Source organism: Mirounga angustirostris, unplaced genomic scaffold (genome assembly GCF_029215605.1).
Source record: "Mirounga angustirostris isolate CCGP_5_RB_7025 unplaced genomic scaffold, mMirAng1.0.hap1 SCAF_15, whole genome shotgun sequence".
Classification (NCBI taxonomy): Eukaryota; Metazoa; Chordata; class Mammalia; order Carnivora; family Phocidae; genus Mirounga; species Mirounga angustirostris.
Genome location: NW_026991723.1, coordinates 32,772,222 through 32,797,873, shown reverse-complemented (window position 1 = coordinate 32,797,873; position 25,652 = coordinate 32,772,222). Strand labels below are relative to the sequence as shown.

General features: G+C 41.0%; 1 protein-coding gene across 9 annotated transcripts in view; it reads right to left on the bottom strand.

The window, feature by feature from the left end:
- Positions 1-571: 571 nt before the first annotated feature.
- KDM4C (lysine demethylase 4C) overlaps positions 572-25,652 on the bottom strand; it is a 459,829-nt gene continuing 434,748 nt past the window's right edge. For all 9 annotated transcript variants that reach the window (XM_064578944.1, XM_064578938.1, XM_064578940.1 and 6 more), the window contains 3 exons: positions 9,031-9,150; positions 5,058-5,150; positions 572-779 (listed from right to left, as the gene is read on the bottom strand). In XM_064578944.1, the coding sequence (XP_064435014.1) occupies positions 603-779; positions 5,058-5,150; positions 9,031-9,150 (390 nt within the window). In that variant the 3' untranslated portion in view covers positions 572-602. The remainder of the gene's footprint in view (positions 780-5,057; positions 5,151-9,030; positions 9,151-25,652) is intronic.

Sequence of the window (25,652 nt, the reverse complement as noted above, 5' to 3'; positions counted from 1 at the left end):
ACACAATCAAAAGTAATAGGGATATAAAAAAAATGTAAAAGTTCTGTACAAGGGAAATTACAGATAGCACACGGGTAAATCTCATTACCATACAGGCCATTTGTGTTTTAAAAATGTTTTATAAAAACTGCCATTTAAAACAAATAAGTGAGAGTCCTTCCCTGACTGTGGAAATTATATAAATTATCACCCTCTTACCTGGGTATCGAGGTTCCCACTTGCTGGGGTTAGGGAGAGAAGTCTCCATGTGTTTCCTAAGGGCCTAATTAGGCCACAGGTGAGGACCCACCGCCTCTGTCAGTGAGTCTTTTTGGTGGGAGATTCACTATTATTTCCTTTCACTTAGATTCTTTGGGATCACTGAAGACAATTGCTCACAAGTGAAAGCAAGACTAGGGGAGGACTTCAGATTGTTGTGACCAATTAATAACACTTGTAATCTGTGGTCCAGGTGACCAAACTCTGAAAAGCCTAATTTTCCACTGTCAGAGACATACCCCGTCACCTACCCCAGTGAAACACATCGCACGGCCCCAAGGTTGTCCCTTCATCTTTCCTTTTCTGGCCCACGTTGCTCTGTTGCCTGTAGCAGCATATGGAGGTTATTGTCTCTTCTGACATTTTTTCTGAAAAGAGCTCTTCAAAAAAGTGCGGTACACAGGATCATCCACATATTCATTCTTAAACCTGGAGCTCAGCATTCTTTGTCTCTTTTTCTCCCCTTGGATTATGTCTGCTCCATAAAATGTGTCTTCAAATCGCATATCAGAGGCTGTGGACTAGAAAGAGCCAGTGTCATGCTGCGGAAAGCACAGCATTTGACCATAACAAGAATGGACAAAGATCTGATCTAGCCAGCTCGGGGTGGCGTGCAGAGGCCCGGCCACTAGCCCAGGATTTGGGGCCTCCCACCTGCTCCATCCAGGCTCCTGCTTCCATGTAGCCCCAACCTTCTTCAGAATCTCCCACCCCCAGCAGAAGCAGGATGAAAGTCTTCTCATTTAAATCTCCCTCACTCGCCATCTCCCCTCTGGCTCTTTCCCAACCAGGTTTTTGACAAATCTATCAACAGTCATCTCTAATTCACCCCACTCCTATTTACCTCTGGGCCTTCCCTGAAACTGTCCTTGCTTCAGTCCAGTTCCTATGACACTTTTTCATCCTAAATGGTATTGCTGGAATTGCTCTCATCTCTGACACTTTATAAGCCCTTCCTCCTGCCTCTCTTCTTCCTCTGGTTGCTCACTGTTGATGTCTCAGGGGTTCTCCTTTCTTAACTATCTGTTCAACTCTGATGCTCCTGATGTTTTGCATTTCTCTTCTGCACATATGCTCCCTGAGACCTCACACCCACACTCCTGGCTTCAATTCCTGCTTCTTCTCCAAGGATGCTCACATCTCTCACTCCAGTTCAGACCTCCTTCTGTGCACAGGCCTGCATGTCCAACTGCTCAGCAGGCATCTCAGAGTACTGATCCCAGGGGCACTTCAAACCAACCTGCCCTAAATTGAATTCACAGTCTTCCCTCCCCATTACTATCCTTCCTATATTCCATACATGGCATAGTTATCCTATCCATGTAGCTACACTGTTTAGAAACCTAACAGTCACTATAAACATCCCCCATCCCCACCACGTCCAGGTCCCTCCATCCTTCCTTCTTTGTCCCTGCTGGTCCCATGGTACAGGCCTCACATTTCCTCCCCGAAACCACTGCAGCAAATGCCGCACCCCCAGGCTATTCTCTGCAGTACCACTAGAAGAAAGTGCTCTACAAACTAACCGATTATATGACATCCCTGATTATCGTCTCTTTCAATAGCTTTGCCGCCTTTGAAGAGGGCATCCAAGCTCTCTAGACCTACATAACTTAGCAAAATCCTACCCCATGTGCTGGTCAGATAGAATTACTTGCAGTTCCTGGCCACACCTTACTGGCTCATGCTTTTCTGTCATTGGATGTACTTTCCCTTTGCATGGACACTGTTCAGTATTCTCTGCCACAGGCAAACCTGAGGGCCCTTCTTTTGGTTCCTATAAGACTTTATGTGTCAACGCAGTAGAACGAGGTCAGTGGCAGAGATGAGGGGCAGTTAACTTTCTCCCCACCAGGGATTCCTTGAACCCCTTGAGTGTGAGGATATTAGGGAGTACTGATTTTTACATGTTCTCCACACCCAGCAACTCAGTCACTGCTCAATTAAGTGTTAGCCAGGTGGAAGGAATGTGGGCCTTTTCTGTTATGCTCAGGTAAAGGCTATGTTAAGACACTATTTTTGCTTCCCAATTCCCTATTATTTTGTCTCCTAAAATGCATTTCTAACTGATTTTCACGAGGTAGATCACTCCAGAGGATGCCAATGCCCAGTGCATCTACTGTCACTGAGGCCACCTGCTCTGGTTGGTGACAGAGACAGAGTCCCAGCTTTGAGGACTTGAAACACATGGTCAGTCATGAAGAAGAGATAAACAATGGAACAGTTACAAAGAAGCTTGAAAACTAAAAAATGGACCCAGGTGCACAGCGGGCATGTTCCCCGCCAGTTCATAAGATGGTTATCTAGGGTAACAGGCTATTTGCATGCACCCCCAGACACTACCTTGTTTCACTTGGGAAGAAAATAAAAGATTATGGGTTGGCTGGGCACCCTCTGCCATTAGGAGAAAACATTTTTGTTTCATTCATTCTTGGCAAAGTACTTCCTATGAGTAATCTTTCCCTTTTATAAGTGCTCAAGTTATCAAAGGAGAAAATAAAACATCTATGAAAGTGTTGCCACTGTGTGAGAACAGCAAAAGTCAGCCTCTCAAATACAATAATAAAACCGATTTACCAGCAGCTCTACTTAATTATGCACCGTTGCCATGGTTATTCTGTGAGACAATAAAAGGTAATAGGGCCATTTCTGAGGTTAGTGGGAAAGAACCCCTGCAAAATCACCGAGGTGGACTGCTGACTCTTTTGAAAAATTTCTTCCCAAGTCAGCGTGTGTCTGGGTGAGCAGCAGTCATTAAAATATGAGGCCTCCTACTTAGCAGTGAGGCTGCTAACCCACCCCTCCTTTAAAAAAACAAAAGAGATTTCTCTAATCATAAAATATCTTCCATCAATGAGTTTTCCAATTAGATTTGTATCACCAACTGGAAAAAAAAATAGCAGTCATAGATAGACCAACCAAGGGCCAGAGGGTTATATACAAACCTGAAGGAAAGGGTGGATTGCTACAAGAAGAGCACATAAGTCGATTCAATAAAAACAGAGGTAGCAAACTGGATTTAGTAACTATGAGCCTTTGTTCCTGAAGATATTTTCTATTAGGTTCAATTGTTTGACATAACAGTTTACACTCAGATAATATATGTGATTTACGTATTTTTTACTGACTCTTTTTAATTAAAAAATTTTCTCTGAGAATTAAAAAAAAAAGTTGGATGTTGGTGTGATTGTTCAGAGAAATGGATCTTAGGAAATTCAGGAGCTGGGTTCAAAAAAGGCTATGCAGGAAGGCAACCTGGTATTGAAGACAAATCTATTATGGAACAAAGAGATTGTGAGCTGAGCAGAAAGTAAAAGGCGTTCTTTTAATATGATTAAGAAACAGTATTTGAAATTTACAAAACCCAGCTGGCGCTTAATCACATATGCATTAGAAAATCAAAGACCTGAGAGACTTAGGACTACCTACTCCATTCCCCATCCTTCAATCTCTAGGTGAATGAATGAGTGAATGAATGAATGAATAGAGGAGGGGGAGCAAGGGAGGGCAGGGAGAGGAGGGAGAATCTATGGAAGACAGGAGCACAGCATGAGAGGCAGCCATCTTTGGCATCTTGAAGAAGAAAGTTGTTCTTAAGAGATTTTTAAGATATAGGGCATGGACAGATTTCTTAGATCTTTTTTTAGGAATTAACCAATGTCTTTACATGAGGAATATTTGATCTTCTCTTCCCTGCAGTTTATCTGGTGGTTAATCTATTTTCAGGTGTGTGGGTCCCCTATGTGTCACGTTTCTCCCAGATGAGTAGCAGAGCTGATACTATCACTCTGCTCTTGATATACTCTGAAAGACCTTCCTCTCAAGGATGAAGCTCATAAAGTCAGCTGATACCTGGTGCAGTTACCCTGTTCCCAGGACCCCACCTGACTGGAAAAGGAGCTAAATATACAACTGAAGATTTAAGGAATCCAAGGATTTTCCAAATTAAGGTAACTCTATCACTGCAGAAAAGTATATCATAAGCATTCACTGAAAACGAAGGGTGTCATTTATTCTGAAAAAAAATTTCATTTTAGTTAAAAAAATCCCATTCAAATTTCCCTGTTCAGGATTTATTATTTTGCAGATGTAGTAGATGCAATTCTAAATGAGTAAAACTGACTTCATTTCAGGGTCCACTAGATATTTTATGATACAATAATGAAAACTAAGTTATTGTGAATTATATTTTTTTTAACAACTTCAGTTTTGATTATTTGTCCATGTTTATTTGTCTTTTTAATGGCATGTATAAAGCTTGAAACTAAAAACATTTTCTTTTTTTAAAAAAACAGCTTTAGTATTCCACACCTAGTTTTGGGGCTTTTTAAAATTCCTTTAGTTATAAAAGTGAGAGCTTGGTTTAATTATGAACTGACACAACCATTAATGAGTTTCTGGAGAGACGTTAATCAATATATGATAAGGCTATAGAAAACCAGACATTCATTTATATCATATCCCCTTCAATCTACTACTGAAAACTTCCTTTAATGTTGCTTCTGCTGACAAGATTATAAATGCCTGGATGGTACCTTTGTATGCTCCTAGTGCCTTGCATAGAGTACGTATTCAACAACTATTTTGGTATGCCAATAAGTGTTAGGTCATTTGACCTCATTAGAAAGGAAAACAAGGAACCTGCACTGGTTTTCTGTTTGGGGCCAAAGTTGAGGTTTGCCTAAGTAAGGGAAAAGTTGTACTGGCTTTCCTGAAAATCAACCCAAAGGCCTAAGTATGTTTCTTGCTGGGCTTGGGAAACAGAGAGACATCCCTGAGGGGTATTGGCCAGCACTTACAAAACGAGCTTTCACTCTCTTGGGTAATTCTTCGTCTAAAGTATAGATATCCTCTCTCTTCATTGCTATCTGGGACCCATCTTCAAATTCAACCTAATGAGAAATAAGACATCATGATATATATATATGTATAATACATGCATACACACACACATATTCATACACAAAGAAGCATTCACCTTTTTTTTTTTCAAGGTTCCAATTAACTACATAAAGAAAGGGAAAAAAGGACTCAACAGAACAAAAAAGAGAACCAGCCAACAACTAAGGAAGGAAGGAGAGCTCTTTCCCTTATCAAACTAAGAACAACATATGTTTTCAAACAGGCCAAAATTCTTTTTTAATTTTATTTTATTATGTTATGTTAATCACCATACATTACAATATTAGTTTTTGATGGAGTGTTCCATGATTCATTGTTTGCATATAACACCCAGTGCTCCATTCAATACATCCCCTCTTTAATACCCATCACCAGGCTGACCCGTCCCCCCACCCCCTCCCCTCTAGAACCCTCAGTTTGTTTCTCAGAGTCCACAGTCTCTCATGGTTCGTCTCCCCCTCTAATCCCCCCCTTCATTTTTCCCTTCCTACTTTATTTATTTATTTTTTAACATATAATGTATTATTTGTTTCAGAGGTACAGGTCTGTGATTCAACAGTTTTACACAATTCACAGCACTCACCATAGCACATACCCTCCCCAATGTCTATCACCCAGCCACCCCATCCCTCCCAGCCCCCACCACTCCAGCAACCCTCAGTTTGTTTCCTGAGATTAAGAATTCCTCATATCAGTGAGATCATATGATACTTGTCTTTCTCTGTTTGACTTATTTCACTTAGCATAATACCCTCCAGTTCCATCCACGTTGTTGCAAATGACAAGATTTTGGGGGTTTTTGATGGCTGCATAATATTCCATTGTGTGTGTGTATATGTGTGTGTGTGTGTGTGTATGTGTGTATACACACCACATCTTCTTTATCCATTCATCTGTTGATGGACATCTTGGCTCCTTCCATAGTTTGGCTATTGTGGACATTGCAAACAGGCCAAAATTCTTGAAAATTGTCTTGGAATATGTGATATGAAAACTTTATCCTCACCCCCAAAGCAAAAACACAGAAACAAATCTGCTGCTCAAATGATTTCTCAGAACATGAGATTGTGGCCAATTTAGCATTAAGACTGGCTGGGCCTGTAGGTACCATTTGTTTCTTTAAGAGGCTCTGATACCATATGAGAGAGAAATGATGATATATTTACTCTTGTATAATAATCCTCCTAAAGTAATTTCTCAAGTTCTTAGAGAAACTTTAACTTTCAAAACTCATTTTGTCAAACTGAACCATTCAGCCAGGAAAATCCCAGGTTCTCAACCTCGTAACATGTAAACCACAACAATGTGTGAAAACCTTCATCTGAAATGAAAATTTAAAACTTCTTCTTCAGGCTAATCAAATGGCAGCAAATAATTTCATAACCTGTTTTTTCAACATTCTAGATTTTGTCAGAGAAAAGTAAGTGACACTGGCTAACAGAAACCTAGACCATTTGGGGGAAATTCATCAAATGCCTGATTCAGAGTGATTGTTCTTGGTTTAGGTTTAACCACACGTGACCTCTACCAGGAGCAAACAACAAAAGGGATGCAATCAGGACAGAATGTCTAATATGTTCTAACCCTGAACCATTTATGATATTTTTCAAGTCTCCAAATTGTCTGTCTGAATTCTTTACATGTAAGCTCTAAGAATAGGCTTGCACTTTTGGTTAAAAGGTAAGTGAAACCATGCAGCTACACTATGTTAATAAAAAGAACTGCTGGAGTTTAAAAAAAAATTACAATAAGGATAATATATATAATCAAATTTCTTACTCATGTACTGCTCACATTTGACTAAGCTGAAACGGTAGGGTGGAATTAGGTCTCGGTCACAGGAGAGCTCCCCCCGTTACTTCCCAGAAGGCTGAGATGAGGAGGCTTCTCTTCCTGGCCTTGTTTTAACAGAATGGTTTCTTTAATATTTAATTAGGCCAAGGTGTCATCTCACTTATACTACCTTTCTTCTGTTTTAGGTAATTTGAAAATTCTAAAAAGAGAGAAAGGCAATTATAAAACTAAAAAGGAGTACGGTGAGATGACCAATCATTCCAGGACCAACGGGTCTCCCGGGATGCAGGACTTTTAGCACTAAAATCAAGGACAGTCCCGAGCAAGCTGGTATGGTTGTTCACCCTAGTTGGGACAGAGCTGAGAGTAAACTCTGGCTCTTCCCTTTACCAGCTGTGTGCTCTTCAACAAATTATTAAATTCATGTAACCTTTTTACCCTCATTCTCCTGGGAGGGTCAAAAAAGTGCATACACTTAGGATATTTAGCACTGTGCAAAAGGAATTTTTTGGTTACGTCTATTTTTATAAACATCTTTGCTTATGCAATGATGAGACTGAATAATTAGACACAAAACACAAAATGATCTCAAAAGGGCACTTGGTTTAATGAAGAATTTTAAACTACTTGTACTTGAGAGACAACTTTAATATTAGCCTTAACTTTTTCATTGAGTCTATAAATATGCTTTTAGTTCTATATTGATAGGCCATCACAAATTCAGCTAAAGTTAACACACTGATTACTAATTAGCCTGAATTTCAGCATGTCTTCATTATGATACTTTTCATGTAGCTAATAGCTTTGCTACATATAAGATGCTTCACTTTTGCATTTATTGTTTAACTAAATATAATTGTTTTCTTTTGAAATGATGTAGTAATGCTTCTTTTCTAGGAGTCTCCAGTATTACCAATCTGTCTTATGATTTTTGCCTAATTCTGGACATTCTGATACAAAGAAGCTCCAGCAACTTAACACTATGACAAAGGGGAAATAGCTTTTACACACACGTGCGCATTCGTGTGTGCAAGTACACACATACACAACATGTATATAATGTCCTCCCCTCCCTACTCACCTTGGGCTTTTCTAGACTTAAAAAATGTTCAAGTTTCCCAAAGCTCTTTGACCTCCTTTAACTACCCTGTGCTCTAGTTCCTGGTGCAATGTCTTACAGTGCACTCTTCCACCGATGCCCCTGCCCCTTACCAGTCTTTGAACAATTTCTGTGCTGAAACTGGCAGTCTTATCACTCTCAAGCTGTTTTTAACTTAACGGGCCAGAACCTTCTTTTTTCTTCTTTTACTTCAATCCTCCTGTTTTTACTCTACTGCTTAGCTTGAGAACACTGATTTCTGCCACCATGTTACTGAAAGCACTACAATGTACTGATTTTAATAAATGTGTTCCTTTTTAAAGCCTAAAGGAATATAAATGCACATCTGCCATCCATATTGTTTCCCTTGTTAGAGTTTACTCATTCTCATTTCTGATAGGGATAAAATATTTTCATTGTTTAATTGTATATGTACTCTTTAGTAATATGTAGCATTCCCTAGTGAACAGAATATCCAACCGATTGTTGTACTTTTCGTGAACTAAGCACTCCTTTAAGCTTAGGTGGCCACAACTGTGTCAATGCATAATTGATTTGGGTTTGAGGAGACACCCAATGGGGGTATGTCTCTCAGGCAAAAGCCGCCCACTCAGGGGCTGCTGGCTGATGAAAAGCCATCATTGTCTTGGCTTACAGTGAGATAAAGGAGCCAACTAGTCTCTCCCCATATGATGTACACACAAGAAAGCAGCCTACCATCCAGTCGCTTATTTTTGTGGCCTAACTGTATTCTTTACAATTAAACCATCCACCAAATGCTATTAGTTTCCCAGTGTTGAACTTGATAATAAAACTCCAATATGTGGGTCGTTTGACACCAAGTCTTTGCCTCCTTTATAAAATAAGAGGTGCTCCAAATTCATGTGGTTTATTGATCAGCAGTACAGTGGATATACATCTGCCCTCTGGCTTCTCCTGTCCATCTCAGCAAGCATCTCACACAGGACAGCACTCACCTGGTACATGTGGGCAACATTTGATCCCAGATATTTTGCTCCATAGAGTTTGCCATCAGGCCACTTGACTTGCACGACTTCTCCCTCAGCAGGAGGGCCCAGTTTTACACAGTCTCGGCTCTGTGAAAGAAATAGAGACAGGCTTTTCAAGGCAAGTGTCTAAGTGACTGCATTTGGAACTTAGCAAACGATGAACTCCTGGCAATTAAAAGGAGTTATTGTCTCTGTGTTTTATGGATTATGATCTTGCATGGGTGTTCAGGGGAAGAGATATGAGCCAAAGGAGTACTTAAAGATTCAGCCTCCATCATAAAACTGCAAAGGAGCCACTATAAGCCAAGCAGGAAAAGAAGAGCAGCATTTACATTCGCTACTTGACGAAGAATCGTTCAGAGGGTAACTAAAACATGCACAGAAACTCCTTTAGCTGAAGAAGAGACCAGCTCATGATTTACAACACCTGACATTTATACAGTATTTTGCAGTTAACCAAATGCTTTAACATATAATTCATTTGATCCTCAATAATCACTCCACGAAGTAGGCAGAGATTATTAATTATCCCCATTTTACTGACAAGGAAACTGAGCCTCCAAAGGGGCTCCTTTAAGTTGTCAGAATCTCTGGAGGAGTGAAGCTGAATGGGAGAATAGTAAGAGTTGGGACACACAGGTGGAAATGGGGCCAGAGAGGAACAGAGTGAGGTCCAAGCCAGCAAAACAGCAAGGGAAAAGGAAGGCAAGAAGCACCCGCAGTATGGCAGCTGAGGCTGGGAGGGGCGTGTGCTGTTTAGCAGGCCTCCTCAGAAGATCCTTGGACCTCCCTGGAGAGGCACGCTTCTGCCGGCTGCCTATTAAGTGACCACCCCTTTTCCTTCCACAGGCATCCATGGAGGCACCCATAGCCAGTCTTTCATTTCATGCCTTCTGCTCAACACTGCCTCCTCCTAAGAGAGTAGATCAGAGCAAAGCCTGTAGTCCATCTTGAAAGGTGCTTTGTTTTTTGGTAGGGAAGGGAGGTAACAGGTCAAATAAAATGTTTTCACAGACATAGTTTGCAAACTCTTAAATTTGTATGTATTGGGTATGACATAGAAAAATTTTAATACAAATGAATTAAATACTTGACCTCTTTGGTAAATTTTTTGAACATTTAGCAATTTGTGTTTTGCTAATACCTGTATTTTACTGATGAGGCCAATCTGACTGATCAAAATGCACACTTGACCAATCAAGCTATAAATGCAGACTGGGCATGGTTCTATGGTTTAAATGAGAGGCACACACAGGAAATATTTTAGTTGTTTATGACCAGAAATCCACCATCTATTACTTTTCATTATTAATAGAAATTTTGCATTATAAAGGAGTGGCCATTTTATTGTTGGGTTTGGAGTATACATGAGAGGCTCAGCTATTCATTTTTCTCACTGCAGACTCCCTTCCATCTAAAGCTATGGGCAAAGAAAAATTTGTGTGTTCAGAGGCTCTACCAAATTGACAGTCTGCTCTTAGTTAAATAAAAAGTTTCTCCTTGGCCTCTGTAATATTTGGCCTCTGGGCATGCAGAATTGAAAGGGTAGGCTGTAGAAATGTGTTCCACATATGCCCCTGGGGTTATCATTTCACTTTGCATTTCCCTTCCAAAAATGTACCTGGTACCAAGAACACTGGAGGGTGCAGCTTCTCTATACATATTATTCAGTCTCCTAGGCTGGGAAGCTACATAGGCCCTGGGATAACTGAGCTGAAACCTGGAAGCTTTGGGAATAGGAGTAGGGAGCGGGGGAGGTGGCACAAGATCGTGTGTCTTCCCACTCCTAAAGTTTTCTTCCACGCGGAGGAGCTCCATTGGGGTAATGTTCCTGGCTTCTTTTCCACTCTCATTCATCCACTCTTCCAAGAGAATAAGCAATGACTTAATTTTGTTGTTGAGTTCTGAAGGAGACAGCATTTTCCAAACTATGCACCACAGGGCTTTGGGCCACCCCAGCAACACAGGGGCTCGTGGGATATTTTCAGGGGAAACACAGGGACACTCATCAGACACCAAGTCTTAAGCTGTTTAGACCTAAGTTACTTAATAGATGGGACTGTGTAAAAAAGATGTGCCAAGATACCCAGGGGATGGGAGCCAGTAAAGTCTGGTAACTGTGGCTTTGCTCCCCATGTTCCCTTTCCCTTTGGAGCCAACCTGTGGACAGAGAACTCAGGTTCTGCTCTGCCCCTTCCCCAGAGAGGCGCTGGAGGGTCCTGCACCCCTGTCACTAGGAGGCCTGTCTAATCCTCAGGTCCAGTTTCAGGTACCCTGTTTGCCCACAGATATAATTATACCACACACTACAACATCTGCTTTATTAGTAATGAAGAAGATCTTTTCAGTCTCCAAATCCTGACTCCATTGTCTCTCTATATTGCTTTTCCTCAGGCAAGATAATTCTGTTTACCGGGCCCTTCAGTCCCAGCCGAAGGAATTCAAGGCCTTGGGGGAACACAGAGGATGCACTCCCTAATTTATTCACCCACCAAATACAACTGCTAAGTAGGAGACTTAGGTTCTTACTTTTAGAGATCTAATCTTTGACAGAGATTTTCTAACATTTAAAATAATTCTTCAAAACAAATCCTGACCTGAAATTTTAAGTACCATATCACCATAGGTGTGGCAATGGCCATGGAAATGTGGCCTAAGCAAAGTATGAAGATACTTGAGCAATTTATCACAATAATATAGTTTTTTAAATAAACTAAACATAAGCAACTTTACCAAGTGAGAAACAATTCTTTTTTTAAAAAAAAAGATGTTTGAAAACAAAATGTCTGAGATATGGTTTGATATCTGTCTCACTGTCTATTTGCCCTTTACTCACAAGTCTTAATTAGGCATTGAAAGTACCTGACTTCAGAGCAACTTACAGCTCAGCCTCTATCTAACTTTGCTCTGTATCAGTCACAAAAAATCACTTCATACCCTTTCATGTCAAAATCCAGGAAGGACATCTCAGTTTGCTTTCTCAATCTGGCTTTCAGAATTCTTTTTTTCTCTATTCATAGTAGAAGAATAAAGAAAAATAACCAACTATATAACAACACAAATTTGTTCTGTGACTTTCCTTTCCTCCTCCTCCACCAGGAGGCATCCCTCTTCGCCTCGATGGCTACCTTCTCATTCTCTGCCAGGCCAGTTAGCTGGAAGTTGTTTTATTCTGATTTGCATATAACTTCATTTAGTATTATTCACTATTTACACCCCAGCTACTTTCCAAATGGATTTAAGGCAGCTCATAGTAATACATAAAAAAATGTATTTCTGTAACATCTAGTTCCTCCACAGAGAGATGATTTCAACTCACCAGCTGTCTCAAGATTTTGAGTTTGCCAGAAACTTTCTATGACTACATGGAGTAAAAAGCATTCAAACAGGAATGGAAGCAGAAGCATGTGGGCTGAAGAAAAGAAGCTGAAAGGTTTGATATTGAGGTTTTTCTGGTCCCTCCAAAGCAGGAGTCACAATGATTGTCACAATCATTAATCCAGTATCTATTTACTGACCATCTGGGTGAGACACTGGAGGCGTGAACAATGTCTAGCTCCCCAAGTTAGGGACAAAGGGCATCTTGCCCACACTTGGAGGCCTGTCACACTGAGCCCTGTATCTGCATGGCATGACCACCTCAGGGTCCTTGAAGGGAAATCCATGTGGAGTGTGAGCTTTGGTTGCCATGATCACTTCAACCAGAAAAGAATTTCTATTTGATTTATGGATTGAATAAGTTTTACTGATTGAACAAGCTGAATAAGATTTTACATTAAAAAAAAAAAAAAGTTTCTCTTAAAAATAAAAAGTCGGAAAAATAGAATCATGAGGGGATTTAGTTTGTGAAAAGCCCCAGTGAATGGTCTGCCCCCTCTCTTGAAGGCCTTCAGCTGGCTCACATCTCCCGGGGCTGTACACAAGGAGCATAGCTCCTTAAAGTGTGGTCCCAACCACTGAGGCACACATTGAAAATGAAGATTCCAGCCTCCCTCCCCCCATAGCTCTATGTGACCCAGGTGACTTTTTTTTAAAACATTCTAGTATTTGAGGTGTATTAAAGGATGTAAAATGCTAAAGAGGTCTTTCCTAATGCAGTTCTTAGTGTGTTGCCGGAGCAAGTAAACCCCTTTGCTGGAAAATTATATGCATTAAAACCTTGACTAATGCATTTTTCCCAGTTGCTGTCTAGACCCTCAGAAGCAGTTTGGCTTCCCCTGACATAAATAGCTGTTTACCATTTGCTGTACTTCCTCCAGGGATGTGTAAACTCCCCTAAAGCCTGCCAGGGCCCTGTCCACAGGGACACGGTGTCTGGAGCTGCCGGTAAGCCTGTAGCTGGAGTACCAAATAGATGATGTTAAAATTAAAGACAGAAATCATCATCACAGTCAAGAGCAGGCTTCTGGCTGTGATTAAAGGGCTCTGATGAAAGGACCGAGATGGGTCACCCACCCAGGCAAGAGCACAGCGTCCCATCACACTGGGGCCAAAGTCAGGGCTCACTCGCACTTGCTCCACCAGCTACAGAGACAAGCCCAACCGCCAGTCTGATTATTTGAATTCTGCAGTGACTGCGGGCTTGGAACTCTTCCTGGGGCCTCGGGAAGGACCTCTTCAAGCAGCTGTGCTTGAATGTTGCCTGTTTAGCCATGTTCCCGCTGACCCGTCCCCACCTCTACTCCTACCAAGACGGAGCAGGCAACCCTGTCTCTCAGTGCAGCTGCAGCACAGAAAGACGTGGTACTCGAACTCCCAGCGGTTAATCGGCATATAGTTGGGAACTTCTGACGGCCCCCCGTGGGGAAAATGCTTACTGACCGGGAGCGAACTGCTACCAGCAACTGCTGACATGTTGAGGGCTAATCACCTGCTCGTTAATGGACTCCGGCAGGAATGAACAAGGCTGACTGACGGCCATGTACTAATTGTACTGCTACCTATCATTTGTTTGGCTGCCCGGCACCCGGACCCGCAGCTCCCCTTCGGAGTCTCAGCGGGGGGCAGACCTGGCGCCGTTACAGACCCCGGAACGTGCCAGACACTCCCTCCCCCAGCTTCCCTGGCAGCGGGACATGGATGGGGGCCTGGCCTGTTGGCTGCACCTGCTCAGAACGCAGACCCTGTGGTCAGAGATGCAGAGAGGCAGCCGGGGGGAGAACACGCTCAGAGGGCGGCAGTGGCAGCCGGAACAGCAGCGCTCATCACCGAAGGCAGGGCCCGGGCCACGCTGACCACGCAAGAGGAAGCAACTGTGTCCTCCCTGGACTGCCTTCCATGGGCCCGGTCCTGCCCATGTTCCAGCTGAGCAGCCCCCCTTGTTTTCATCAGTTCTCTGACCTCGTTCTTCCGCATTACTGAAGAGTCTGTGGGCTTCCTGATAACTTTCCACTACATTTCTTTAGTAAGCTTCAATAAGTTACCAATCACTTTTTGTTGCTTACAACCGACAACCCTAAATGATAAGCAACTGCTGGTTTGGGTGATGGCAGATCTCTCCTCTCACAAAGTAGAAATGACACCTTTCATTTAATGGTGGAATATAAAACTGGAGGGCTTCCCAGACCACCCAATCCTAGTTCAAAGTGTTTATGAGGAAAGCCATCATTCAAAACGGAAAAGAACATATTCACAATACCACCTTCCTAATCACAAGGCTTGGCCCTAGATCATTTGTGACTGTCCCCAAGTTTTCATTAAACATCACAATCTGAAGATGTACACTCTCTTTAGGGATATCCACAAGAATGTATCCCAGGCCAGAAAGGTAAGTACCAAGTATCTTGATCAATGGTAGGCTCTCAAGGGGACTCTTTTGAAGGGGATGAACCATATTTGGAAGGAGTAAATCCTGGACTATTTGTTAAATAGAAGTCATACTTAATAACACCCTTCATGTGGAGATAACAAAGATAGAAAACATTTTAATATTATTTAACTTAATAATTCTTTGCTCTGAGCATCTATCATAAATTCAGTAGGGGAAATTACAGAATTTTAAAAGACAGAAAAAACAAAAACAACCCATATTTCCATCACCTAGAAGTAAATGCTGTTACCACCCTGTCAGAATGGCTAAAATAAAAAACACAAGAAACAACAGGTGTTGGCAAGGATGTGGAGAAAAAGGAACCCTTGCACACTGTTGGTGCAAACTGGTGCAGCCACTGTGGAAAATAGTCTGGAGGTTCCTCAAAAAGTTAAAAATAGAACTACCGTATGATCCAGTAATCGCATTACTAGGTATTTATCCAAAGAATATGTAAACACTAAATCAAAAGGATATATGTAGCCTGATGTTTATCGCAGCATTCTTTATAATAGCCAAATTATGGAAGCAGCCCAAGTGTCCACTGATCCATTCATCAGAATGGATAAAGATGTAGAATATACATACAATGGAACATTATTCAGCTATAAAAAAAGAATGAAATCTTGCCATTTGCAACAACATGGATGGAGCTAGAGAGCATAATGCTAAGAAAAAAAAAAAGCCCAGAGAAAGACATTACCATATGATTTCATTCATATGTGGAATTTAAGAAATAAAACAAATAAAGGAAAAAAGATAAACCAAGAAACAGACTCTTAACTGTAGAGCACAAACTGATGGTTACCAGAGGGGAGGTGGGTGGGGGATGTGTGATATAAGTGAAGGGGATTAAGAATGTATTTATCATGATAAGTACTTAGTAATGTATAGAATTGAATCACACTATATTGTACACCTGAAACTAATTTAACACTGTATATTAACTATACTGGAATGAAATTTTTTTTAAAAGTAATACCGTTACCATTTGGATTTATCTCTATGCTTCTATGTGTTTTTTAAAAAGACCCTCCTATACATACATAATTTTTTTTCATAGCTACAAACTTTATTTTCTTTCACATGGAGAACAACTGAGCTCTCCAAAGAGGCAGACAAGGCCGCCTTTTGTGAAGAGCTCAGTATTGCAGCTCATGCCATGTTCCTTCACTCATTCCACAGCATTTGGAGGGAAGTCTTCCTTTTTGTTGTGGTAAAATAGACACAACATAAATTTTACTATTTTAATCATTTTTAAGTTCACATTTTGGTGGCTTTCTGTACATTCACAATGTAGTACAACCATCCCCACCCTCCTCTCCAGAAATGTTTCATCATCCCAAACTTCTATATCCATTAAACACTAATTCCCCATTCCCCTCTACCCTCAGCCCCTGGCAACCTCCCACTCTACTGTCTGTCTCTATGAACTTGACTATTTCTAAGTACCTCACTGTAAGTGAAATCATACAATATTTGTCCATTTATGTACATTTATAATTTTGTGCCTTGCCATTTATCACCTATAATTACATTATGAGTATCTTCTTAGTTATCAATTATCCTTTAAAAACTCCATTTTACTGGCTGAATACATGCAACATTATGGCTATTCCACAATTAATTTAACCACTCTCCCATTGTAAGATATATATAGGTCATTCCAATTTTCTCCTATCATCTATAATGCTATTGTATATTTTTCTCCATGAATCTTTGTCCAAATTACTGACTATATTCTTAGAGTAGAGTTCTGGAACAGGAATAAGTTGGTAAAAAGGTATATAAACTATTTATAAAGTTAATTTCATTAAGCTTTGAAAAATTCAACATCAGACTCATTTCTCTAGTGCAATAAATCTTAACCACCACAGAAAATTCTGATTCAGTCAATCTAAGGTACAGTTCAAGCTAAATGAACTCCCAAACAATCTGATGCTTGGCCAGGTTGATGATCACTGCTCGAGATTATCTCCAAAATACACTATACCTTCTATGTATAAAGAAAAAACGAATTCCAAGCTGCTTCCTTTGCGTGTAGTTTTCTATAGTGAGAGACATCTAACATACCTGAAAGAAAACTTGGAACACTCCTGCACTGAGGTATCTTATCTGTGTTCTGTCCTAGTTATAAAACACTGTCACTGCAGCCTGTGGGATAATGGATTCAAGCCAACCTACTTCCACACTGACACTCATCATTCTGGGAAAACTCCAATTCTGATGTCCAGTTTTCCTTTTTCATAGTTTTTTCTTTTGTAAGGGAAACACATACAAACACCCTTTCTCTATCCCCAGGATGCTCTGGTTGTCTCTGTTAAGCTGGAGCAATGCCTCATTATTCCCTCAAACAGCTAGATTCTTTCCCAGCAGACACACTTTGCCAAAGCCCTGACACTTAACCACACCTGTCTTCTGAAACATAGTGCCTTCTCCATAGAGAGGGAAAAAAACAACAACAACAACACTGACACATACGTGGTGAATTCCTGAGGGCCAAGTTTAGCACACACTTTCCCTTTTGCCAAAAGCCAAGAGTGGATACCATGCCTGGTAAAAATATTGAGGTGCCAGAGACGGATGCTGTTTTATGTTTCTGAATGTTACCACAGCATTAAGCCTCAAACAATATATTTCTAAAAGAAGTCACCCTATTAGAAATAGGTGAGATTCTGGCAAGCAGAGGCTTTAAAAGGCACAGAAAATACAAAGTTAGGCATTTTGTTTTGTAAATTATCTTTTTAGTTCTTTTAAGTGATACAACATAAGGAAAGTCATTAACTAGAACCAGGGGTGACACTGGGGAGCTGGCCTAACAACAAGGGCATGTGAGAGAGGGACACGGAGACAGTTAATGGTGGTGGCTCTGAAATGCGAACAAGGGGTTCTCAGCATTCTTGGGACTGGAGAGGATTAATAGAACTGAAAGGCTCAATCACCACTACCCACCTTTGAGAGAGCCCCCCGCCCCCAGCCTTTTCTCCCTCCCTCTGGCATATACTCTCCTCCTGAGCTCAGCACTGGGAAGACAGAGACAAGAGGAGTCCTTCTGAAGTCCTTTCTCTCAAGGAATTCAAGTCCAGTTTGGGACTCAAATATTTCCATGAATATCTACAATACGAGGTACCATATATAATAATAGGTAAGTGGCTGGGAGGTGGGGACAGAGTCCATGACTCACCCTCCTATGACATCAACTGTATCAAGGACTTTCTCCTTGGGATTAACCAAAGGATTAACCAAAACTCCTCATGTCTTCCCCTCAAAGTTAAATCACCCTCCACATAAACTGAATTAACTAAAGAGCCCCGATCCAGGACTCTCCTGCACTCACTTGGCTAGGTAAATGTAAACACTTTGTAAGCTGTGGTGAGAGCAGCTATGTAGTCCTTAAAGACAGAGGTCAGAGGGAGAAGCAAGCTGGTAGCTCCAGCAGCGCTTTGTGGGGATCACTGTTGGATGCTTTGGCACTAACAGCTTGATTTTATTGGGGCACCCACAGTTGGTCAAGCGATCCCATTGAATATGTTGAGTGGTGTGGTCAAGTCAAGAGGACAGAGCTGTAGCCCTGACCCCTTTCTCTACCTCTCAAGATTGTTCTGGAATGATGTCACCAATGATTACAGGGCCAATGCCCCATCACACCAGGAACCAAAACAGGAAATCTTTCACGTTCATCTTCTAAAAGCCCCAGATACACAAAGTACTTGGAAAAGGGAATTTGTATGTTTAAAGCTTTTTGGTACTTCTTCTTAGATCTTCTTTCAATAACCTCTCCTTTTATAAAGTTTTGGAGGATATATCATTTGTAAGTGTTACTGGGAATCTTATGCTTAGGGACCTCTAACCAATGGGCTAACTGAAAATTACTGGCCACCACCACGAACAATAACAACCAGAAACACAGTCACATCACTACTTGAGTATTTATTATGTGCTGGACACCATACTAACTGCTTTATACATTTCAATAATTTCAACAATAATCCTGGTATTTAGTATTATTTCCATTTTAGGGTTAAGGTAACTGGTGTCAACTCCCTTGTCTGTTACACATCAAGTTCTTGCCACCTTGGAGAAACAGTCAACACCATTTATAAGGACTTTCTCTGGACTGGCTGCATCTTCCTCCTGTTTTTCCTGCAGACACTAAGGCATAAAGAACCCCAGGACTGTAACTCTTCATACTCAAATAAGGGAGAAAAAATTACCATCTATAGATCAGATCTCTTCCCCTTTTTTATAGTTGTTGGCAAAGGCTAACATGCATGAGGGGAACAAAATATTTTATTATGTCAATAAAAATTTATGTCACAAAACAGAAAGACAGTCTTGAAGTGAACTTCTCGGTCATGGTTTCTAAAAATAAATATCAGTTCCAAAAGCTGAAAAAGATGAGGAAAGGAAAGATAGGGGTAAGCATTATGGGACAAGAAGGCTTTCCTGCGCTCACATGCCGTAATAGGGGCTTTGCAGTCAGAAGAGCAGCGCCTCGTGGCACCGGCCTCTGCAGATTCTCATTCTGCTCCACAGCTTGCGTTCTACTTGCCAGAGCAGGTGGCTCAGGGCCTGCTGCGTTGATGCGGCACAGAGCGCGCCTTCCAAGGCCTGGGGTCAAAGAAGTGACTGGACCCACGCTACTCTTGAGGCACTGGTTTCCTCATCAATCAAATGCATAGAATAACACGACCTTAAAGGACTGTTGGGAGAATTAGAGTTCAAATATATTTAAAAGGAGAGGAGAAGAGAACAGAAAAGCACAGCACGGTGACAGGCAGCTGGTGAGTTTGAAGTGAACTGTGACTGGATTTAGTTCATATCAACAAGGAACATCTGGAGGATGATAGCAAGGGGACAGAAAACCTTGGGAGCAGATGATCCTTGAGATTTAAAATTGTGACGACAGGATGCACTGAGAAGCCAAGAACCTACTACAAAAGATGACCAGACAAGGTTATCCTAGCTGAAATCCAAAACAACCCAGTAGGGTCAGTAAGCAGGTGTCATCTCCCATCTAGGTAAAGAAGCACAATTATGTGCCCCAGGTAACACGGCCAATAAGTGGACAAGTAGGGCAGTCATTCACTCAACACCTAATCTTCAAGCATTTCTTGTATTCTAGGAACACTGGGATTAATATTGAGAAAAACAGATGTGACTATCTACTTCACACAACTCCTTAGTGGGAAATACAGACATTAAAATAAAAAATAAAAATAAAAAAGATAAGTGTAAGAACTCCTCTGTCATAGAATTACAGTGCAAAGTACTTTAACAGAATGATTATTAGCACACTACATGGTTATCATATTCCAGGGAGCTTCAAGATGCCTCAAGAGATGGGAGAACTAAAATGAAAATTTGACACAAGAATCTGAAAGGATCCAGATAGAGAAATCCAGGGAAAATGAGTCACAATATAAGGAATTCTTAGAATGGTTCAGATTTTTTAAAAAAATAACTTTTTTATTATAAAAATAAAACATGCTCATATGGAAACAATAAGAAGATGATAAAATTGAAAATCATAATCACCTATGATTACATTCTCCAGAGATAATCAGTAACATTTCAACGCATTTCCTTTGAGGATTTTTCCTTTGCACGTTTGTATTTTTATATATAATTGGGATCATACTGTATATACTGATTTTTCTGTTTATTATATTGTGCCATTAAATATCCTTTGAAAACATGATTTTCAATAGCTGCATAAATAATTCACTTAATCTTCCTCCTAGCTGCATTGGTAAGTGTTCAATGGCTAGATGAAAAGAACAAGGAGTTGTCATGCTTGCATGGTCAGATTGGGTTTAAGGCACAGTGTTCTCATATCTGAGAGCAACATTTTGAGTGGGACACTGTCCAAAAAATTTCATCCTGAGGGGGTATCCTGGAGGAAGAGCACTCTGTAAACCACTTTCTCATTAGATCATTCATTCCTTCCCACAACAAATACATATTAAGTGGTGAGGCAGGAGGACAATTTTCTTTGGATTTGGGAAGACTCAGGAGGAACCTGATAGCTCTCCACAAACATGTGAAGAGCTGTGAGTAGAGAATGGGCTTATTCAGTTTTGTTCTAGAGGTCAGGAACAAGACTGGTTCTTGGGGTGATTCAAAGGCAGCATTCAGGCTCCACGCAAAGAAGCCAGTGCTTCCTACTAATTACAGCAACAAATTGGTAGTGAGCTCCCTGTCACTTGTAGTGTTCAACAATGAACTTGAGGATCCCTCACCATGGCTATGGTAAAGGAGACTTCCTGCAGAGGGTGGGAATTTGAGGGAGTCACAGAGGAAAGTCAGGGGGAGGGAATGGGTAGTTTAAAGACTATGGTGGGAGGGGACTTACCCCTTAGCCTATCTTCTTTATGTAGCAGCCCTGAACTGCGCCAGTGGTTATCAGAGCTTTTAGATAAGAGACCCCCCCTGGCTAAGATTCTCTCATTGAGTGCCCTGTCCAATCCTCACTGAATTTACAGTGGATTAGGATTATGGTTCCTAAATTTCTCAAACTCTTGTCAAGTGCCAGTCCTCCCTCACCAAAGTATTGGGAATGGAGTATGCAAAGAATGGGAAGAAGAACCAGGCACAGATGGACAGTTATTTTCTCCCTTAATCTAACTGCAGTCATCAGGTGGCTATGCTCCTTCAGCTCTTTATAACATCGGCCTCTTCCATGGCCAAAGAAAGCGAGCATCTTTCTGGATCAACACCCCAAGGAAACCTATTCATACAGCCAACCTCGTTCTCTGAGGGGCACACAGAGAACCTAATCAACTGGTTAACTCGGCAGTGAGTGAAGCAAAAAGCCTAGAAACAATGAAAGAGACAGGTGTGTGGAAAGCCTACTGCTGTGGAAAAGGCTTTTACAAAGCTTTTGTGGTAAAATGTACAACTGCAAAAAGACATCATGGTGTGTAAAAATATGACAAGGATTAATTACTCCTGGTCTGAGACCTAAGAATAGCTTGGTCCTCTAGTCTCTAAATGATATTGCAGCTTACAAATGTCATGCCACGTTGCAGTGTGCGGATATGTGCACAAATCAACAGCCACTTTCCAGCTCTCGGACTCACCCAAGCTGGCCCAGCATGTACTCCTTCACACTGACCAGCCAGGTGGTCATCAAGGCCTGGAATCGGGAACGGGGAATGTGTGTGTGCAAAGAGTGGACATCTAGGCCAGGGGCACATTTTGATACTTCTAGTCAGAAATGAGTCAGGACAACCCATTGCTTTCTCCCCTGCCAGAGTCAGAAGAGGCCTAAGAGATCCCCTGAGGACTATGTCCCCATTTTAAAGAGAAGGATGGAACAATGAAATGACTTGCATAGAGTTTCAACTCACCAAGAGATGGCTATCATTTAATTTAATTTTGCATTTTACAGCCTAGCAGTGCAAGATTTTGAGCAAATGAGTAACATCTGGAGAGGACGCCACATACAGGTTTAAATAGGAGAAATAGAAAGGGGTGAAGGCAAATGAAAGGATTTGTGAGAATAGGATTTGTCAAAAAAAATGTCAGCCCATATTATATTAAATTCAGAAGCGGACAAGTTCTGAAGCATATGCATGTACAAATGAAGTAATCCAGAATGTCCTCAAAGTTGCAAATGTGCCTGAGCATAGCAATAAAATGTGAGCAACCCCATTCTATAAATACTTCCCATGTAAGCCCCTTCTTCTATGTTAGTTTCACATGTCCTTCTTTTCAGATTTAATGCAAATGTATAAACTTAAACAATCATGTTCCTAACAGACTGTCTTATGAAGAACAGGACATGTGTAATTACTACCAACCTATTTCTGCAGAGACTAGTCTGTCACAAATGGTAGACAGATAAATAAGATGGTTAAGGAGAGGATAATGAATCAATCTGTTTACCCAACACTCTTATCCTTAAAGGGAAGTCAGAAATTTCAGAAACTCCCCAAATGATTCTTGTGTTGTCAAAAGACTGTCAAATCAAAATAATCTTAATGTGAAATTAGGGAGAATTTTGCTGTTTTTACATTCCCAGACAAGAATGAAAATGATATATAGATAACACACTATTGTCAGATTTATCCAAACAAGAGCTTTTAATCCAAAGACTTAAAAATACATTAGAGAAGGGCAGTGAATTTAGCTTTACTGATCACACTCAAGCCTGGAATGCTTCGTTCAGCATTACATTGAAGATTCTGTTGTGCCCTTTTTCTGATAGTTAACAAACCTTTGAAATGGGAACCTCTTTGTTCTTTTCATGCTGGTTATTGATCTTTATTTGAAGCTTGATTCTTGCTAACATCTGATTGCTAAAATCTCCCCCCAAAAAACACATGAAGTTTTGTTAGCACCCTCCTTACTTTCCCTGAAACATATACCCACAGTTTTGATTTGATGTAGGTTTGCAAGGACTGGCAACTGTGAACCAAAAATATGCTGAAGGGAGGAGGATTACAAGGTATATGGGCATCTAAAGAAGGGGTCAGTGGATGTGATGCTGGCACCAGAACAGCTGAGCCTGGCTTTTATAGGTTAAACTAAGAGGGGGTAGGTGTGGGTAAAACCCCAGAAATGATACTGTGAGAGAGTAAATATGGAAGCAGCGGAAGAGAAAAGGGGATGGCTTTCCAGGAAATGGTTTTAACATCCATCACTTACAACCAATTAGCAATAATATTAATAGCACACGAGATGCCAATTCCTGGCTTTAGCAAGTCAATATTATACCTAGTGCACTCAAACAAACAAAAATCTGCATGCACATACACAGTCATAAAGCTTGTATATGCATTTTAAAACTCCTGGAAGAATATACAAAGCAGGAAGTGGGGCTGTACCCAGATGTGGGGTGCTGCAGGGACTTGTACTTTTCTTTTCATATTCTTCTGTATTTCTTGAACTTTAGCCAGCCATGGGTACATTATACAAAACACTGTGCATATGTGATTGTTAAATATTAAAAATTAGCTAATTCTTATTACTGCCAACCAAACACATTTTGTCTACTAATGTAAATCACTGATCCTTTCCCTTTAAAACAAGGTAAATGAATATCCAAAACGAGGGATGTTCAAGATTCTGGAAGGCCATGCAGTCCATCTTCTTCAGAAAATGAGAGCTCTTCCCAGGAGCCCTGGGGGAAAGAGGCACAGCCACTGAAGGCAAAGGGACCTAAAAGCTCCAGAGTGGGTGAGGGAGTACCCAGGCTACATGCACACAAAACAGGGGTTGGAGGAAGCAAACTCAGGTAAATGAGTGCTGAAGAGAGCTATGGATTAAGAGAAGTTAGGATGAGCTGTACAGTGAGGCCAGAGTCTATGTATATGCAGTTATGCTCAATTTAAATGTTTGTGTGTCAAGATGGAAGCCCCATAAAGGGTAAATACGGCTCATCAATTTTGGTGGCCATATTGTCATGTTGAAGAATTACTTGGGCAAACATTCACTGTTTTATCAAATGGGTGAGAGAGAGGTAATTGTGTGTGTGTGTGTATGTGTGTGTGTGTGTTACAATATGTTCATTCAGAGATGAAAATGCAAGTGCCCGACCATGCCATTTCTAAAATATGGGACGTCTGTTCTCACACTGTGGCATGCGGCCTTTTCACTCAGCATCCCTTCAACTCTGGAGCAAACAAAAACAAAAACAAAAAACCCAAACCTAGGCTTTGCAAACCAGGGGTCTTGTGATGGCCCTAAATGCAGTAACTGTTTGAGATGGGAAAAGCAAGGAAGAAGGAAACAAACTCCAATATGGCTAAGTCTGAACTCATAATCTTGGCCCTAAAACTTGGGCTTCTTCTAACATTCCTTCATTGACAGGTGTGACCTTCCATTTGGCTAAGCAGGACAGAACCCTGGGGATCACCTTTGACTCCTTCTTCTTCCTCAGCCAAAGTATTAGGTTACCTTTGAGTCCTTTTCCGATTCTTCCACTGCTCCTCACTTAGTCCAAGCTACATCATTTCTCCCCTGATCCACTGAAATGCTCTCCTAACTGGCCTCCCAGCATCTACTATGGCCCACTCTCTAATTCATCTTCTCCACTTGAGCCAAAGAAAATACTTCATAACAAATTTCTTCATGTTGAATTCTGCTCAAGGGTGAGCTTCTCCCCACTCTTTAAGAATAAAGACCCAACTGTATAACATACTTTTCAAAACGTAACCTAGTCTGGCCCTTTCTTCCTTCTCTGGGCTCATCATTTACCTCTTTCAGCAACCTGAGCAGGCCATCCTCCTTCCTGCAACAGCTCTTTTGCATGCTTTGTTTGGGATACTCTACCTCTGTCCTTTGTCTACTTAATGATCGCTCATCTATATAAAGCATTTTTGGTTACACGTCCATGGCTTATCTCAATTTTAAGTACATTTTTATTAGTGTGACTGTTGTATATTACTGTTTCCCTCTAGATGGTAAATTTGATAAGAGCAAAAACCATTTCAATTTTATTCTTACCATCATCATGTTTCCTGGGCCCAGCACAATGCCTGGTCCGTAATAGGAGCTGACTATAAACACATTTTTATGGTAAGGCTACCACTTGCTGAAGAGTAAGATATCCCTTGACTAGGGAATCCATAATGTACCATATGCAGGTATCCAAATGCAGCTAATCAAAGGCCTGGCCCTGCAGGAATAATTTCTCCTCTACAAGAAGAAGAGCCTCCTGGGGGAACATCAGCCTTCCACATCCATATAAGCCCCTCACGCCTGGAAAAGAAAAAGGACTTGAGCACCAAGACAACTGTTTCCCCATCCTCATTAAACTTCTCCTGGTGGGAAC